General features: G+C 41.2%; 1 protein-coding gene across 1 annotated transcript in view; it reads right to left on the bottom strand.

The window, feature by feature from the left end:
* The window catches only part of obscna (obscurin, cytoskeletal calmodulin and titin-interacting RhoGEF a), a 45,182-nt gene that overhangs the window by 23,639 nt on the left and 3,264 nt on the right, over positions 1-18,279 (bottom strand). Inside the window, exons 7-38 of the mRNA XM_067598171.1 lie at positions 17,964-18,233; positions 16,806-17,072; positions 16,416-16,679; positions 16,025-16,291; positions 15,357-15,626; positions 14,975-15,241; positions 14,412-14,678; positions 13,832-14,104; positions 13,483-13,746; positions 13,016-13,282; positions 12,272-12,538; positions 11,785-12,054; positions 10,746-11,012; positions 10,161-10,436; positions 9,400-9,666; positions 8,077-8,343; positions 7,545-7,811; positions 7,162-7,428; positions 6,670-6,936; positions 6,207-6,473; positions 5,697-5,963; positions 4,989-5,258; positions 4,529-4,825; positions 4,098-4,355; positions 3,660-3,926; positions 3,136-3,402; positions 2,587-2,853; positions 2,112-2,378; positions 1,592-1,858; positions 1,160-1,426; positions 663-929; positions 143-409 (exon numbers count right to left, since the gene is read on the bottom strand). Coding sequence (XP_067454272.1) covers positions 143-409; positions 663-929; positions 1,160-1,426; positions 1,592-1,858; positions 2,112-2,378; positions 2,587-2,853; positions 3,136-3,402; positions 3,660-3,926; positions 4,098-4,355; positions 4,529-4,825; positions 4,989-5,258; positions 5,697-5,963; positions 6,207-6,473; positions 6,670-6,936; positions 7,162-7,428; positions 7,545-7,811; positions 8,077-8,343; positions 9,400-9,666; positions 10,161-10,436; positions 10,746-11,012; positions 11,785-12,054; positions 12,272-12,538; positions 13,016-13,282; positions 13,483-13,746; positions 13,832-14,104; positions 14,412-14,678; positions 14,975-15,241; positions 15,357-15,626; positions 16,025-16,291; positions 16,416-16,679; positions 16,806-17,072; positions 17,964-18,233 — 8,586 coding nt within the window. The remainder of the gene's footprint in view (positions 1-142; positions 410-662; positions 930-1,159; positions 1,427-1,591; positions 1,859-2,111; positions 2,379-2,586; positions 2,854-3,135; positions 3,403-3,659; positions 3,927-4,097; positions 4,356-4,528; positions 4,826-4,988; positions 5,259-5,696; positions 5,964-6,206; positions 6,474-6,669; positions 6,937-7,161; positions 7,429-7,544; positions 7,812-8,076; positions 8,344-9,399; positions 9,667-10,160; positions 10,437-10,745; positions 11,013-11,784; positions 12,055-12,271; positions 12,539-13,015; positions 13,283-13,482; positions 13,747-13,831; positions 14,105-14,411; positions 14,679-14,974; positions 15,242-15,356; positions 15,627-16,024; positions 16,292-16,415; positions 16,680-16,805; positions 17,073-17,963; positions 18,234-18,279) is intronic.

The raw sequence follows: 18,279 nt of genomic DNA, 5'->3' as shown, positions 1-18,279 counted from the left end.
GAAAAATATTATTATACATCTTAAGTGTCATGGGAAAAGATGAAAACAATATTATTTTAATTAATGCATAGAGTACCAATACTTTTTTTAGCCAATTCACACTGTAGATTACATTGAATTGCTCTCTGCCAAATGCACACACCTTTCACTGACACGGTAGCAGTGGTCTCTTCACTTCCTGCTTGACATGTGTAGCTGCCACTGTCCTCAGGTTTGAGATCCTTGATGTTGAGCTGAATGAGGCAGCCATCTTGCTTCATCTCATACTTTATGCTGGCTCTCAGTGGCAGCTTGTTCTTCTTCCATTGCACCGGCACTCCAGGTTTGGACAGTTCACAGTACAGGGAGGCCTCACCTCCCTCCTCAGCCTCCACACTTTGTAAGTCTTCCTTGAAGAGTGGAGGGAGCTCTGAAAAAATAAGTGCAGAATAGAAAATCATTGTACACCTTTAGCGAAATGGGACATACTTGAGGCCTAACAAAAATTTAACAAAATTGTATATGATAGTAGAGAAATTATCAAGACTTTTCAGCCAACTTAGGATGTAGATGGTGGGATTGCAATATTGGCAACTTAGCACATACTAGAAACTTCAGAAAACATCAGGAAAATGCCTGTATGCAGTGCTAACACTGAATTGCTCACTGCCAAATACACACACCTTTCACTGTCACAGTCACAGTGGTCTCTGCACTTCCTGCTTGACATGTATAGCTACCACTGTCCTCAAGTTTGAGATCCTTGATGTGGAGCTGGAGGAGGCAACCATCTTCTGTCATCTCATACTTTCTGCTGGCTCTCAGTGGAAGCCTGTTCTTCTTCCATTGCACCGGCACTCCAGCTTTGGACAGTTCACAGTGCAGGGAGGCCTCACCTCCCTCCTCAGCCTCCACACTTTGTAATTTTTCCTTGAAGAATAACGGGAACTCTGGGAAAATGGGAAAGATTGAACATATTTATACAAGTTTGGTGAATTGCAAAAATGTTTGCGATCTAACCAGAACAAGACAAAATTGTAATTTTTTAATACATACAATATCAGGACTTTTTCGCCCTCATATAGTGTAGATGGTGGGTTTGCAATACAAGCAACACAAAAGAGAGTTTATTACTATCACTGAACTGTTCATTGCAATGCAAACTAGCAAATGGAAATACCTTTTACAGACACACTTGCAGTGGTCTCTGCATTTCCTGCTTCACATGTGTATCTCCCGCTGTCCTCAGGTTTGAGATCCTTGATGTAGAGCTGGAGGACACAGCCATCCTGCTTCATTTCATACTTCCTGCTGGCTCTTAGTGGCAGCTTGTTCTTCTTCCATTGCACTGACAACCCAGGCTTAGATACCTCACAGTACAGGGAGGCTGTACCTCCTTCCTCAGCCTCTACGCTTTGTAAGTCTTCCGTGAATAAAGGTGGGAGCTCTGGTAAAAATGGTTAAGGATTGGAAAAATATTATTTTAAATCTTTAGCATCGTGGGAAAAGAGGAAAACAACATTATTTTAATTAATGCATAGAGTACCGAGACTTTTTTTAGCCAATTCACACTGTAGATTACATTGAATTGCTCTCTGCCAAATGCACACACCTTTCACTGACATGGTAGCAGTGGTCTCTTCACTTCCTGCTTGACATGTGTAGCTGCCACTGTCCTCAGGTTTGAGATCCTTGATGTTGAGCTGAATGAGGCAGCCATCTTGCTTCATCTCATACTTTCTGCTGGCTCTCAATGGCAGCCTGTTCTTCTTCCATTGCACCGGCACTCCAGGTTTGGACAGTTCACAGTACAGGGAGGCCTCACCTCCCTCCTCAGCCTCCACACTTTGTAAGTCTTCCTTGAAGAGTGGAGGGAGCTCTGAAAAAATAAGTGCAGAATAGGAAATCATTATACGTCTTTAATGAAACAGGAAATACTTGAGGCCCAACAAAAATTTAACAAAATTGTATATGATAGTAGAGAAATTATCAAGACTTTTCAACCAACTTAGGATGTAGATGGTGGGATTGCAATATTGGAAACTTAGCACATACCAGAAACTTCAGAAAACATCAGGAAAATGCTTATATGCAGTACTAATACTGAATTGCTCACTGCCAAATACACACACCTTTCACTGTCACAGTCACAGTGGTCTCTGCACTTCCTGCTTGACACGTATAGCTACCACTGTCCTCAAGTTTGAGATCCTTGATGTGGAGCTGGAGGAGGCAACCATCTTGTGTCATCTCATACTTTCTGCTGGCTCTCAGTGGAAGCCTGTTCTTCTTCCATTGCACCGGCACTCCAGGTTTGGACAGTTCACAGTGCAGGGAGGCCTCACCTCCCTCCTCAGCCTCCACACTCTGTAAGTCTTTCTTGAAGAATGGAGGGAGCTCTGTAAAAAAGATCATTTTAACCAACTTTTACAAATTTTACACATATAATGCTTAACAAATACTCACCAGACATGTATTTGTAAATATTTTCTAAGTTTGTTCAGACAATCCACTATATATTCTACATTAAGTAGGTGGGCTCACAAAATTAGTGTTGGATTACACAAAGACTACAAACAAACTACACACATCTGTAAATGCACACACCTTTTACTAACACAGTTGAGGTGGTCTCTGCACTTCCTGCTTGACATGTGTAGCTCCCACTGTCCTCAGGTTTGAGATCCTTGATGTGTAGCTGGAGGACGCAGCCATCCTGCTTCATCTCATACTTTCTACTAGCTCTCAGTGGCAGCTTGTTCTTCTTCCATTGTACTGCTACCTCTGGCTTAGATACTTCACAGCACAGGAAGGCTGTACCTCCCTCCTCAACCTTCATGTTCTGCAATTCTTCTTTGAAAAATGGTGGGAGCTCTGGGAAAGATAAGAAACAGAAATTATGTTTAATAATGTTAAAGATATTACAAAGTAATAAAAATATATAAAAATTGAGATATAAGTTGTAGAAAGATGTCAAATAATATAATTAGGTTAATGTTGTATCTCTCGTATGTAATTGGTGAGTGCTTGCTCCATTAGGAAATACAGACTTTCAAGAAGTTTAGATGATCACAAGCAATTATTTGAAAATCACTTAGGTACAGCTGTCTATGTTTTAGAGCTTGTTGACACTGTTAAATTTCTAAGTGCCCACACCTTTCACTTTCACAGTTGCAGTTGTCTCTGCACTTCCTGCTTGACATGAGTAGCTGCCACTGTCTTCAGGTTTGAGATCCTTGATGTGGAGCTGGAGGAGGCAGCCATCCTGCTTTATCTCGTACTTCCTGATGGCTCTCAGTGGCAGCCTGTTCTTCTTCCACTGTACCGACACTCCGGGTTTAGACAGCTCACAGTACAGGGAGACTGTACTTTCCTCCTCAGCCTCCACACTTCGCAATTCTTTCTTGAAGAATGGAGGGAGCTCTGGGGGAAAGGGTTTGGAAAGAAAAAAATGTAAAACTTTTGTAGAAGAGAAACGATATGTGGAGATGTCACCACAGAAGACAAGACGGTAATCTAGTTTAGCATAAAACTAAAGTATTGGTGGTGTTGTGATATAGGACAACACAATAAGTAGCAGACATTCAGACAATGTATGTGTGCTTGACTGCATTCAGTATTGACATTTAAATGTGATGATAAAGTTACATTTGTCATACACATAATAAAACTCCACACACCTTTCACTAACACAGCTGCAGTGGTCTCTGCACTTCCTGCTTGACATGAGTAGCTGCCACTGTCCTCAAGTTTGAGATCCTTGATGTGGAGCTGGAGGAAGCAGCCATCTTGTTTCATCTCATGCTTCCTGCTAGCTCTTAGTGGCAGCCCGTTCTTCTTCCATTGTATCGGCACTCCAAGTTTAGACAGCTCGCAGTACAGAGAGGCTGAATCTCCCTCCTCAGCCTCTACACTCTGCAATTCCTCCTGGAAGAATGGAGGGAGCTCTGGGAAAAAATGTGAGGGAAAAGACAAGATTGGAGACATTCAAGTCGATTCATAGTAACATTTTTTAAAATTGAACTTCTTTTCAAAGAAAGCAGGTCTTCCAACACCCTGTTCATTAGAATGTGTATCATCAATTGACCTTCTTCAAGCAGCATTACTTCATTTTTTACCTGTTACAGTAAGCTTGGCACTGCTCTGCACGTCTCCAGTATCGCAGGAGTATATTCCAGTATCCAGCGGCTCCACATCATGGATCAGCAGTAGGTTGACTTTTCCTTCCTTACGTATCTCGTATTTATCACCATTTTGGAGGGGGATATGGTTTCGTCTCCAGGTTACAGGGGTGGTGAAGTCAGACGTTGTGCAAGACAAAGTAGCTATCTCCCCTTCCATGATCACAGTATCTTCAGGCTTCTCCTCAAATAAAACTAGAATCACATGCCACTTTAGAATGTCAAAGGATAATACAGTGACATAAAATAAAGTAAAGGACTGTACTTCATAAATGTTAGATATGTTGTTCAGTGGGAGCAGTGGAAGGTGATCAAAAGTTATTTAAAAAAAGACATTGCCACCTTGTATCGCTCATGTTTCTACTCACCTTTGGCCTTAGGAACAACTAGCAAACTTGCAGAGGTCCTCTCCTCTCCAACCACAAATGCTACGGTGCCCGTCTCCTCAGGCGTTGTCATGGTGAGGACCAGTCGGTGTTGGCGACCCTGGCGTGTCATCTGGTTCATCTCGTTCTTCTGCAATGGACTGGAACCAAGCCACCACACACCCTCACTCACATCAGCGTGGCTCAGCTCACACACAAACACTGCGTCCTCTCCCGCTGTCACTGTAATGTCTTTCAGCTCTGTAACAATCCGCACACGCTCTGTGGAGGAAGAAGGAGCTAGATACAGCTGGCTTTTTAGAAATGGAATCTCATATATTTACAAAAATGTAGATGAAAACAGACTGTTGGATTTATTCATGCCGCCGTTCTTGTAAAGTAAAGGATTTAGTCAAATATATCAGTAAATAAGGGATGGGTTTCTTCTGTAGTATCCACCTACCCCTCACAATCAGCTTGGCAGTGGTCTTCTTGCCCCTGGTGATACAGCAGTATTCACCAGCATCATCCAGATGCAATTTCTTGATCTCCAGGGTGTGCGTAGAGCCCTTCTTCTTTAAAATGTATTTTCCTCCTTCTTCCACCACAGTGTTGTCCTTCTTCCAAGTGACGGGGACATTAGGACTGGAAATTTCACAAGACATCAGCACAGATTTCCCCTCCATCACTGCTTGGTTCTCCAGCTCTTTCTCAAAGAACACTGATGCTGCCGCTGGTATGAGGAAAAGGGGACAATATGTTACTAAAGTTGGATTTCCACCTAAAATAATGAATACTGACTACTGAGTGAGGGAACACGTGTAGAACGGGTTTGTTACGATGTAAAAACAGGGTTTATATTTAGTGTGGAATTGAGATCACTTCCTTCAAGTATAAACAAAGCTCTGCAGAGAGGAGAATGGGGAGTGACAAATTCCTATTAAGAGGTGGATGTTGGAGTGGAGGTGGGAGTTATGTTATAATAGTGTAGAGTGTAGCAGCAGAGTCATTAGCCTGAACTACCTCACAGGCTTTGTTCCTCTACTATTAAGTTGGAGAGGGTGCTATTCAACCTATGACGGCTTTGCAAGTGGATTAAGATGCACAGCTACTACTTTCACTATGGATGTCTAGGTGTCAACTGTGGAGCAGAAGCATGTCAATCAAATACCTCTGACATTCACTTCAGCTGTCGTCTTCTGGTCTCCGAAGGCGCAGCTGTACTCTCCAACATCCTCTGGTTGGATGTTTCGGATGTGCATCTCAGCTATCATGCCCTTCAGTGACATCTGATATCTTCCTCCATGATAGAGCTGGTCCTCCCCTTTCCACCACTGTACAGGCACCCCGGCCCTGGACAGTTCACACCGGAGGGTAACATTGCCTCCTTCAGGGGCCTCCTGGTTCTTCAGACCCATCTTAAAGGTGAGGGGGATAGCTGTGGATGTGAGGTGAAAAATCAGACAGTATGACCACAACAATTTCTTCAGATAAGATAAGGTGGTTTAACATTTTGCTGCTTTCCCTGAAAGATAATATTGTCCTTGGATTACACCCTTCTAAATCATACTACCTACTTTCAAAAAGGCGTGATCACAAATTCATGTCAGTTCTTCTTAATTTCGCAAAGGTTTAACAATCAAAACATACAAACATGCTCACATTTACAGTCTTGTCTTACATGTAATGGTGACGTTGGCTGTGGTCTTGACATCACCGTAGATACAGCTGTAGAGTCCACTGTCCTCCAGCTGTGCGTTTTTAATGGTTAGCTCCAAGGTGCTATTTCGATTTCTAATCTGGTACTTGAAATTATTCTTCAGCAGTTCATCTCCTTTCCTCCACTCCACCACAAGGCCGGGCTTAGACAGCTCGCAACTCAACGTCACACTGTTCTCCTCCTCCACTTGCTGGTTCCTTAACTTGGCTTTGAATGTGATGGGAGGAGCTGCAAAAAAAAGTATAGTGGTGATCAGCTCATATCTTTGAAAACGCTCAAGGAAGTAGTAGCAATTATGATTTCATAATAATATAATACTATGTGAATTATTGCTTCAAATACATGTTAAAACCTGGTAAAAAGGACAAAGCAGAATGTTTGGATGTCCTTTAATCAGGTTTTCGGTGTGAGATCTCTTTCTTACCTTTGACAGTGAGCTCAGCAGTTGATTGGCTGTCTTGAGTTTTGCAGGTGTATTTCCCAGCATCGCTCTCCTCCACGTTGTTAATAAACAGTTTTGCGAGATGTCCCTCCTGTTTCATCTCATATTTGTAACCAGGCTTAAGGATAACTCTGCCTTTCCTCCAGTCCACTGAAACTCCAGGTTTGGAGAGCTCACAACAGAAAACTCCACTGTCCCCTTCCTTCACCTCCAAATTTGTGACCTCTTGCTTAAATGTTACAGGAAGTGCTGAGAAAAACAAACAAATGAAAATTAAACAGAGTCCGAAGTAAGATATATACTCCCAGTCTCAGCTTTTAATCCATGACACACGTTCCTTCTTGGACTTCTTTATACATCCACCATATTTACTGTGTGGAAATTAACAGGTCTGTCTTATTGTTGTTAATACACAAAATCACCATCATCAAGTAAACCATCTCTTTGCTTGCCACCGAAAAGCGTAAAGCATACCTCTTACTTTGATGTCAGCTGAAGTCACAACAGTGCCAACATAACAGCTGTACTCCCCGCTGTCTGTGAGAGTTAAATTTCTGATCATCAATTCAGACACCCTGCCCTCTTGCTTCATCTGACATTTATCTCCCTCCTTCAGGAGTTGAGCGTCTCTCCTCCACTCAACTGGGACTCCTGGTTTAGAGAGCTCACAGCGCAGTGTCACACAGCCCTCTTCCACAGCTTCCTGGTTCTTCAGCTTCTGCTTAAAAGTCACTGGAATCGCTGAGGAGTGAAAACCCAAATAGACATCCAAGAATAGATGATAGAAAAAAAAAGAATTTGCAGATTACAAAAGCATGATTATGTTTTCTGTTTCCATAACGTTTGATGCCTCTTACCAGTAATTATAACGGTGGCGGTAGTTTTTATGTCATCACAAACACAGCTGTAAATGCCACTGTTCTCAGGCTGGCTTTTCCTGATGAGAAGCTCCAGAATGGAGCCACTCTGCTTCATCTGGTATTTCTCTCCATTGGTCAACACATCGTCTCCCTTCCTCCACTGTACTGGGACTCCAGGTTTGGAGAGCTCACAGCTGAGCATCACCCCATTGCCCTCCTGCACCTGAATATTCTTCAGTTCTTGGAGGAATCTGATGGGCTGTTCTACAGAAGACCACAAGAGAAACATTAAAATTATTGAAAACATAAATATCTGTTTTGCTACTCTGTATTCCAGACTGATTAGTCAAGTTAGCAGACACAGACAAACAGGTTATGAAAGTTTTTACAATTAACTTCATTAAGAGGAATTGTAACAACAAAACATCAAAAATGTTAAAAAAAAAATAAAACAACTTTTACTTTTTTGATTTGCTGAGTATTCATGAGGTATAATGTAATCTCAAAAGCACTAGTATGCAGTACTAACCATTCACTATGACCCTAGCTGTTGTCTTTTGTTCTCCACATATGCAGGTATAATCTCCGGTGTCATCCAGACCGATGTCCGCAATCTTCATCTCCACCTGCAGGTCCTTCTTCCTCATCTGGTACTTGTCTCCATTCTTCAGTATCTCCCCTCTTCTCCTCCATTCCACCGCTGGGGCAGGTTTGTTAAGCTCACAGCGCAGAACCGCACTGTTGCCCTCCATCACCTCCTGGTTAGCTAGCAGCAACTTGAAACTCGGTGGCAAACCTGTCAGAGAAAATGTTACAGTACATGACACACGAAAAGGCTGAAAAAAATAAATAAATAAAGGGGAAAACCACCAAAAGGAATAAAAGCCAAAAAAGTATATCCTACACTTAGAATTGATAATCACATTAGAATAAACCACAGCTTGCACAAGAATAAAATTTAGGGCCGAATAGATAGAATAGAAAGATGTTTGGAGAACTAAGCTAATCTTTGAACAAATATAACTAATGAGGAAAATATGATTCAACATACCTAATTATTAGAAAATTAGATTTACTGAATTCTCTGGATTCAATGGAAACATTTTTTAAAATTATTCTTCATAATAAAAAATAACATAATAAATATACCATGGATGTTACATTACAGCAGTGATGTATGCAACATGGTAGGTCATGCTCATAATCAATTTAATCTAACTATTCCATTTAAATTGAACAGTGGAATGGATCCACTTATAATGGATGATAATCCATTATATTATCATAATGGATGATAATCCATTATAAGTGGTTAAATCTTCTACCAATGTGTCACACCAAAATGTAAGTATTTTTTTCTGGCACAAACTATTTGACATGTTTGGCCTATATCGGTTACATGAAAAACACTGAAGCTAATGGTAATGCTAGGGTTTAGTTACAGAACTGCTGGGGATGTTTCTAATCACAAACTGTCTAAACATCCCACATGATGTGATTCTTTCAACATTCCTATTACTACTTTTCACCCGTACTGTACATTAATGAGAAGTAATGCACAGTACACACAAACTACATTATACTGTGACATGGCAGGATGACATCAAAAATGGATAATTAAATAGGACACAGTTGTCTCTGAGTGAAGCTACATGTGGAGCTCACACAGTGCTAATACCCACTGGGTCTATTTTAATTTTACTATTATGGAGCTGACCTCTTTCACGTCTGCGCTCAGGTGATTCTGTTGAATACAATTCATGATTAGTAGTTTATCTTTAATTCATCTGAAATGTGCTGTGCAGACAAATAACATATATCTGCAGCAATGTCTGACTTAAAATTGTCTCACCTTGGACAGTGAGCTCAGCAGTTGATTGGCTGTCTTTGCTCTTGCAGGTGTATTTCCCAGCATCACTCTCCTCTATGTCGTTGATGATCAGTTTAGTGAGACGTCCCTCTTGCTTCATTTCATATTTGTCTCCAGGCTTCAGGACGACTCTGCCCTTCCTCCACTCCACTGGAGCCCCAGGTTTGGAGAGCTCACAGCAGAAGACTCCACCTTCCCCTTCCATTACCACCAGATGCTGGATCTCCCGTTTGAATGTAACAGGAAGTGCTGTTGCGGGCATATTAGAAATTCCTTTATTCAGTGATTGCTTAGATTTTTCTTCTTTTTTGTAATACAAGGAGCAGCCATTTGCATTTTTCTGTACCTCCTCTCCTTAAAGCCATAAAAAAATCTTAAACTTTTTTACCCTTACTGTTATTTTACACCACACCAAATTAACATATAACATATAACATACATATTTGTATATTAACATATACAAATTTGACATGTAATTATATCCCCAGTAATGTATTGCTAAGTCACAGGAACATAAAGTTTTGAAAAGGAGATGCTGTTGGACAACATGAGATATACTGAGACAGCTGAGTCATGGACTGTCCAACTCATAATAGCAGCTTTTTAACCCCGTCATCAAAATGAGGGGGTTATAACCTCAATTCTTTATTTTAAATGTAATCAAAGGCTAATATCAGCAATAGGTTATAAAATACCTCTTTGTGATCATAGACTAATGTGTTCTCATCCGTCTTCAAACTTACGTTTCACTTTGACCTCAGCAGTGGTTTTCTCATCTCCTGTGATGCAGCTGTACTTCCCTGCATCCTCTGGTTGAACACTGAGAATGGTCATCTGAGCTATCTTTCCTTCTATCTTAATCTGATATTTTCCTGGAGGTACCTCCTCAGACAGCAGCTGACCCTCTCTCTGCCACTGCACTGGGACTCCTTTTTTTGACAGTTCACAGCGTAATGTCACACTGTTCCCCTCTTCAGCCACTTGGCTTTTCAGGCTCACTTTAAATGTGGCAGGAACCGCTGAAAAAACAAAAGGAGATATTGAGTACAAAAGTAAAGCAGAACACAGGCACTGAATAATAAAAAGTACAAATTACAATAAAAATACTTAAATATTTAGCTGTGGTATGCCTTTCAGACAACAAAAACACTCATGAAGTGCTATAATGCTCATGAGGTTTGTTCTATTTATTACTGAGATTATAAATTCTCAATACTTTACATGTAGCTCAATACATTTCCAACAAAAAGTTTCAGTGAACAATAAAAGAAACAAGAGATTATGCAGCATATTGGCCTCATCACATACATCCCACATATTGAACATACCGATAACTTTAACAGTCGCCTTTGTCTTCTGCTCTCTACAGACACAGGTGTAGACTCCGCTGTCCTCTGGTACAGCATCTCTGATGATCAACTCTAGGATCGAGTCCCTCTGCTTAATCTGGTACTTCTCTCCATTCTCCAACAGATCTCCTTTGAGCCTCCACTCCCCCAGGACACCAGGTTTAGAGATCTCACAATGCAGTGTGATGTTGTGTCCTTCCTCAACTTGAAGGTTCTTCAGCTTTTGCTTGAAGGTGATGGGAAGAGCTAAAAGACGACATTACAGTAAGGTAATGGAAAGGAAGTGAATAATTTAAACCCATGAAAACAAGTAACTGTAAAAGGTAACATAATTATGCTATTTTCTTTCAAATGACTGTGCTCTTTGCATCAGTCTGAGACAGTGATTCCTTAACATTTTTGGACTGTGATCCCTTAAAATAAAGCAAAATCCACCTAGGAACCCTCGTCACACGTTGCATTGTCTATCAGTTAAGTGAAAGAGGACTTATTTTGTTTTATTTGAATATCGTTTAGATGCTTGAGAAGACAAAATACAGCAATTCACAAGAAATAAAGCAAATATTAGAGTGAAGCTTGAAAAAAAACTATTTTGTATGTCAGAAGTATGTTTTATTCTGTATGATATCCTGTCCTATCATCTTGTGACCCCTTAGATTAATCCAGTGATCCTCAGGTTGGAACCACTGGTCTAAGAAATACAAATGAAACTTTGCAGCTTTCTAAATAACAGCGAATTAATGATCATATTTTCACTTCTTTAATGCTGAAGCCAAATCAATATTTTTGGAATCCCTACATAGTTCAAGCATACTGTCAGATAGGCTTTATGCACAATCACCTTTATAAAAGTAATCTTATTTCTCATTTTCAAAAAGTGCATATTGCTTTCATATTTTTATTTTGTGTGTCACATATGTCACTTGTTGCTGTATGTGGAACATTTATTAATATGACTTCCGATTCCAGTTAAGTAAACAGAAAAACAAAACATAATTAAATACTTTAAATAACAGACCATTCACAGTCAGAGTTGCAGTGGTCTCTATGTTTCCACAGGTGCACGTGTAGATGTCGCTGTCCTCAGGTGTCACATCAGAGATCCTCAGTTCAATCAACATGTCTCTCTGCCGCATATGATATTTCTCTCCATTCCTGATGAGCTCATCTCCACTCTTCCACCACTCCACAGAGTGACCCGGTTTAGACAGCTCACAGCGTAAAGTCGCAGTGTTGCCCTCCTCGATCAGCACATTCCTCAGCTTCTGCTTAAAGGTGACCGGGAGAGCTGAGGAGTCATGGGTGACGTCAGAAATAATTAGTAACACTTAAATGATACTTAAGGATGATAATTATTGACTTTTTCTTGCCACACCTGATATAAAACTTATAATCTTATTGATTGTGTGATATAATTCTTCAATTTCTAAAACAAAAGGCCCTGCTCAATTCAACAAATACTGAACAGAACAAAAAGACACAAAGAACAAAAAAAAACTTCCTACCAGTGATTTTGATAGTGGCAGATGTCATCTGATCGGCACACACGCAGCTGTAGACCCCACTGTCTTCAGGCACAGGCTTCCATATGAGAAGCTCTAGTGTGGTCTCCCTTTTCCTTATCTGGTACTTCACCCCATTCTTCAAAACTTCATGTTCCTTCCTCCATTCCACTGGTATTCCAGGTTTGGAGAGTTCACAGCGCAAAATGACATTGCTGCCCTCCTCTGCTTGCATGTTCTTCAGCTGCTGTACGAATGTAATAGGGATAGCTGGAAAGCAAACAGTGACAATATATAAATAAGTACAGATGAGAACCAGGTGAAAATGTCTAAGTAAAAGATTTCATGGCATTTATTCATAATACACATAGGTCTGAAAGGAGAATCAAGCATATTCAGTACACTGAAGATACATTGGAAGGTTAATGTGCAAATGTTCATTTGCTGCTGTTCATTTTTGTCTAACTGGTATATTTCAGACCATAATCCATAGACTGAGTTAATGTGCATGTGTCGATTTTACTGCAAGTAAGCAGAACCTTACTTCACAAAACCTGCACTGTCCCTTTAAGAAAATGTCAGTCAGTTAAGAATCACAGAAAATGTGTAATTGACTTTTAAATACACTCCTGTGAAAGTGTGCATGTACCAAAATTTTACATCAGTCTAAAAAAGAAAATGAAAGAATACTTGCAAGATCAACCTTTGTAAATTCTACAAGAAAGTAAGAAAAATTAAATAACTTACCATATACTTTAAGGCTTGCTGTAGTGCGGTGGTCTCGGCACTGACACGTGTACTCTCCTGAGTCCTCAGGCTTCAGGACTTTGATGGTGAGAGAAATGATCGTCTTCCTCTGTTTCATCACGTACTTGTCTCCAGGTCTGATGCTCTCCAGACCTCTCCTCCAGTGGAACTGAACTCCAGGCAGAGAGTATTCACAGGTCAGAGTAACAGTCTCGCCTTCTTTGGCCTCCAAAGTCTTTAGAGGCTGAGTGAACTCAGCTGGGATGGCTAAAAAAGACAACAAAGTCGGGACACCATTGTGCAAAAACAAAAAAAAAAAACATTTTTACACAATAATAAGCAGGCAAGACAATGTTTTTAACATTGCCCAATTTAATTCCATATAATTCCTCACATCATTCTGTCATTTAATGTTGGCAACAGTAAACAAAAACAGTCTTCTACTAACAGTCTAATGTTATTCATACCTTTCACAGTCACAACGGCCCTAGTTGTAACAGATCCAGCACTGCACTCATACACCCCGGCATCACCATTGCAGACCTCCCGAATGGTCAGCCGAGCCTCGCAGCCGGAACGACTGGCAAAATACCTTGAAGAGTTCCACATCAGGCAGCCATCTTTGTACCACAGGATGTGACATGGCTTGGAGGTCACACAGGACAAAACCAAACCACCTCCTTCAATAGCCTCACAGTCTTCCAATGCTTTACAGATGGTGGGACGCCTCTCTGGCAACATGAAGAGATGAAGCCAAATCAAGTCCAAATGAAATGTAACAAATAACAACACATGAAATGCAGATCAAAGCCTCACCTCTAACCAACAGTGAGGCATACGATCGTTTGTCCCCTGCTGCAAACGAGATAGTTCCAGTGTCTTTGCGGGCAAGTTGTCTAAATGTGAGGGTGTGGTAGCCTCCCGGCACCATTTGGATCTCATTAAGATTATTGGTGTACAGTAGAGTCTCGTCCAGATACCACTTGACCCCGGTATAGTCGCTGGGACAGATTTGACACCTGAATGTGACTGTGTCGCCCTCTAGACACTCAACATCCTCTAGTTCATCCAGGATCAATACCTTCTGGCCTGAGAGAAACGTGGAAAGATCAGAAATTCCATAAATCTCAAAAACGGACTAGATCCCTCAATCAACATTATCAACAATTAATGCAATTAATGCACATTTAATGTGCATTAATAAAATTAATTGGTCTGATAGTTATATAATAGGCCTTTTCCTGCCATGAAGAGCTGCTAAATCAAATTTCACCAGTTCAGATATCATTGGAGATTTTGATTCTTTAACATTTAAGCTCAACTATTACCTGGCCCCACTTGAGTCTAACTGAACAACCCTGAACCACAGTGATGTAGTGCCCAGTGTTCCCCTCACCTTGTACAGTCAGCTGTGCCCGGCTCTGCATGGTACCAACGTCACATGTGTAAATATCCGTGTCTGATTTCTCCAGACAGGTGATGGTCAAGGAAAGCACCACACCCTTCTGCCTCAAGACATACTTCCTACCAGACCGCAGCTCCACCATGCCCTTCTGCCAGGTCACACGTTTGGCTGGCCGCCTGGTCTCACACTCCAGGGTCACTTTACCCTTTTCCTCTGCTTGGGTGTCCCTTAACTCTCTTGCAAATGTGTGCTGGAGTTCTGGAAGGGAGAGTGAAATTCAGAAAATTAAGTCAAGCTTCACAATTGCAGTTGAGGTCACCGATCCACATTGAATAATAAGGTATAACGTTGAGAGTGTGACATACAGATTTCCATAATGTTAAAGTTAAGAACACTACATTATATTGTTAGCTATTTTTGGCTGAGATCAAGGTAGAATTTCTAACACAACACAGAACAGCTAATTGGACATCATAGAATATCACAATGTTTTATTTTGAAGCACACATGATCAAATCTTTAGTCTAGAGAGCCTTTAGAAAGCCCTCACCTACCTCTGATCTCCACCTTGGCACGGGAGGCAACCCCCTCCGCCTCACAGCAGTACTCCCCAGAGTCTCTGATGGTGGCATTTTTGATTATCAGCCTTGCCAGGTTCTTCTCCACACTTATCTCATATTTTGGGCTCCGCCTGATTAAATGTCCATTTTTCATCCAACGGATAGTGACTTCAGGTTTGGTGATCTCACAGCTAAGCTCTGCGTCCTCGCCCGGCACAGCCTTGACATTCAGCAGCTCCCTAAAAATGTGCACTGGCTTCTCTGAAGGAGGGGACAAGCATTCATGCACATTCAGGCATTTTTGTATAAATGCACCTACCAAATGGTATATCAAAATGCATGACATACATTTTATCAGAAGCAGCCAGGTATTCACCTTTCACAAAGAGCATGGTCCTACAGCTTAGGTCTTTAATTGCAAAGACCACATCTCCAGCATCAGACAGTACTGCATCTCTAATGGTCAACCTATACCTGCGGCCATTGTTGACAACCTGGATTCGGCTATTGGTGACCACCACCTCGCCGTTGATGGTCCAGGAAGGCTCATCACTGAGATCATGAGAGAGCTGACACTCAAAAGTGCAGTTTTCGCCCTCCAGAATAGAGGACGTCTTCATACGTTGAGTAATGGTGATGTGTAAGTCTGTAGATAAATATAATAATAAAGAAGCTTTATTACTGTAGATATATCTCAGCAGATGTTAAAGCATTTCACATCGAGTTGTACCATCTGTGTATCTAATCCAAAAGCAAGAGAGTCATTTAATACCATCTTTGAAACAGAATGAGATCAATTTGTCTCTATATTTTAATTCCTAAGTGTCTTTGTGTCATTTAAAAAGACTTTATTAACTGAAGTTCATGAATAAAAAAATAAAAGAATCAAAGATACTTGCTATACTTGTACTGAAATTTAATTTCAACTTGGTTCTATCACTGTGGTGAAAAGGCAGATAGCTTAATTTGAACACAACACTTGATTTTCATAATTTTGAGCTCATGCCAATTAACCAAACAAATGTTATATTTCCTACTACCCACCATGTACATAAACTTTAGCTTTGGTCTGGCTGGTGCCCAGGTCACAGGTGTATAGGCCAGCGTCATCCTTACTCAGGGAATGAACAATCAATGCCATGGACTTCCCAGACTGAAGCAGCTCATGTTTGTCATCAGCTGTCAGGACTATACCATCCTTCATCCACACAGGGGTCACTGTCTCTTTAGAAATTTCACACTGCAAGCAGACCTCCCCTTGCTCTTCTCCTACTGCATCCTCCAGAGACCTCAGGAACACTGCTGGGCGCTCTGGAGGCAGGATGCCACATGATTTCATTACCAGGTTCAGGTTTCTCAGAAATTAGCAATTAGAAAGTACCAACAAGACAATTAAGTATCAGACAAACTCATTATCATATGCTTGACAGCTGACCTTTGACCTTTAAGGTTGTTGTCTCAGAAAGAAGGCCCACTTTGAAGGTAACCCTGCTCTCCTGTGGCCGCAGCTTCTTGATTGTGAGGCTGTGCATAGTGCCCATGTGCTGTATCCTGCTGATGGCGTTGGAATAGAGACGGACATTGTTGAGGAGCCACTCCACGTTGGCAACCACATAGTTGAGCTCACATGAGAATGTGGCGGTGCCATCTTCCTCAATTTCCACTGGTTCAAGGTGTTTCACTAACTTCAATGTTCGCACTAAAATAAAAAGAGGCAACTAATTATTACAAGTCATAAACTTAACTACAGATACAGTGCGGTACAAATTTTAAAATACTGAATGTCCATACAGAAAGTGTTAGTACTTCACCACGTTTAACCTACCTTCTACCTTCACATGTGCTTGGCTCTGTGAACCCCCGGCCATGCAGCGGTACTGTCCTGCATCCATCCCTGTCAAGCCATGAATGGTCAACTCTGCTCGTTTCCCCTCTCGCTTCATGCTGTACTTGTTTGAGGTCTTCAGAGCTGTACGACCTTTAAACCACCGCACCACCCTGGGAGAGGGGGCAAACTCGCAGCTCAGGGTCACAGAGCTGTTCTCTTTTGCCTCTGCATCGTCCAAATGGTGCACAACCTGGAGAGGTCGCTCTAGAGGACAGAGATGTAAAGCCAGCTAAAAGACATGCTCCTAAGAAAATTTGTTCACTTTACTCATTTCATCCTTTTAAGGATCACGCAGAGGATGTAGAGCTTCTTAGTATACATAATACATAAAGCAGGACAAAACTCTGGAAAGGTTGCAAGTCCATTGCAGGGCTAACACAGAAAGCAGGCACTCAAAGTTCAGAGCCTGCTGTGAGATATGTTATTTTAAGACAAAAATTTAGTCTCACTGCAAAATTACTTTTAAAAGTTGAAGAGAGTGTATTGTAAATGGAGAAACCTAAAGGAAAATCAGCTTTTACATTATTACAGTACAAAAAAATGACATTTTACCATGCTATTTTTTTCAGTTGTCCTGAATACTAACACCATACAAAAAGCATGTAATTAGTACCATTATAAATAAATAAACACATGCATAAACATGTACCTGATATGTTGCAAATAATACCCCAAAGTCTAATAACTGAGAAACAAATATCCACAGGGTACATACAGATAGGATAGAGCCACAGCAGGTAAGTGAGCTTTCATCAAGAAACGTTAACATGATGGCCTTTAAATACGTTTTCTAAATCAGCGCAAAGATATGCGATGGATGTGGTTGTGATAGGCTAGCTGTCAGGTGATACAGTATAGTGTAACACTGTTGGGAACATTAACAAATGCAGTACAAACTGCACTGCAGTGTGGTTCCTACTGACTTTTACATTGGCACTGTACAATAATAACATTAAAAGAGTAATTAAAACAATATATTCTACGTTGTACGGAGATATTTCATTTGAAACCACAATTTTCTTATGATTAACATGAAGAAAAACTTTACATTGTTTTCCTTGTGGTTGATACTCAGAGGAGTTCTGGTTTACTCACCTTTCACAGTAAGCTGAGCAGAGGAACGACTCTTGCCAGCTACAAAAAGCACAGGCCCAGACATGGAGCTGTCTGTGGAGATGAGACAGAGGCTGTGGACGGTTCCCTCCCTGTTGATGTTCACCGCTGCGTTGTGCTCCAGCACATCACCGTTCAGGGTCCATTTGGGCGGCCTCCCTGACTTCAGGCTGGTCTCCACTTGGAACTGTGCAGGCTCTGGCTCCATCACCTCTACTGAGCTCATCCCCTGGACTATACTGATAGCCTGCTCTGCATAGACAGCCATAATACAAATTACTGCTACTGACACAAGTCC

The sequence above is a fragment of the Thunnus thynnus genome, chromosome 8, assembly GCF_963924715.1.
Source record: "Thunnus thynnus chromosome 8, fThuThy2.1, whole genome shotgun sequence".
In the NCBI taxonomy this organism is placed as follows: Eukaryota; Metazoa; Chordata; class Actinopteri; order Scombriformes; family Scombridae; genus Thunnus; species Thunnus thynnus.
Note: the sequence above shows the minus strand (reverse complement) of the source record. Positions and strands in the feature narration are given on the sequence as shown.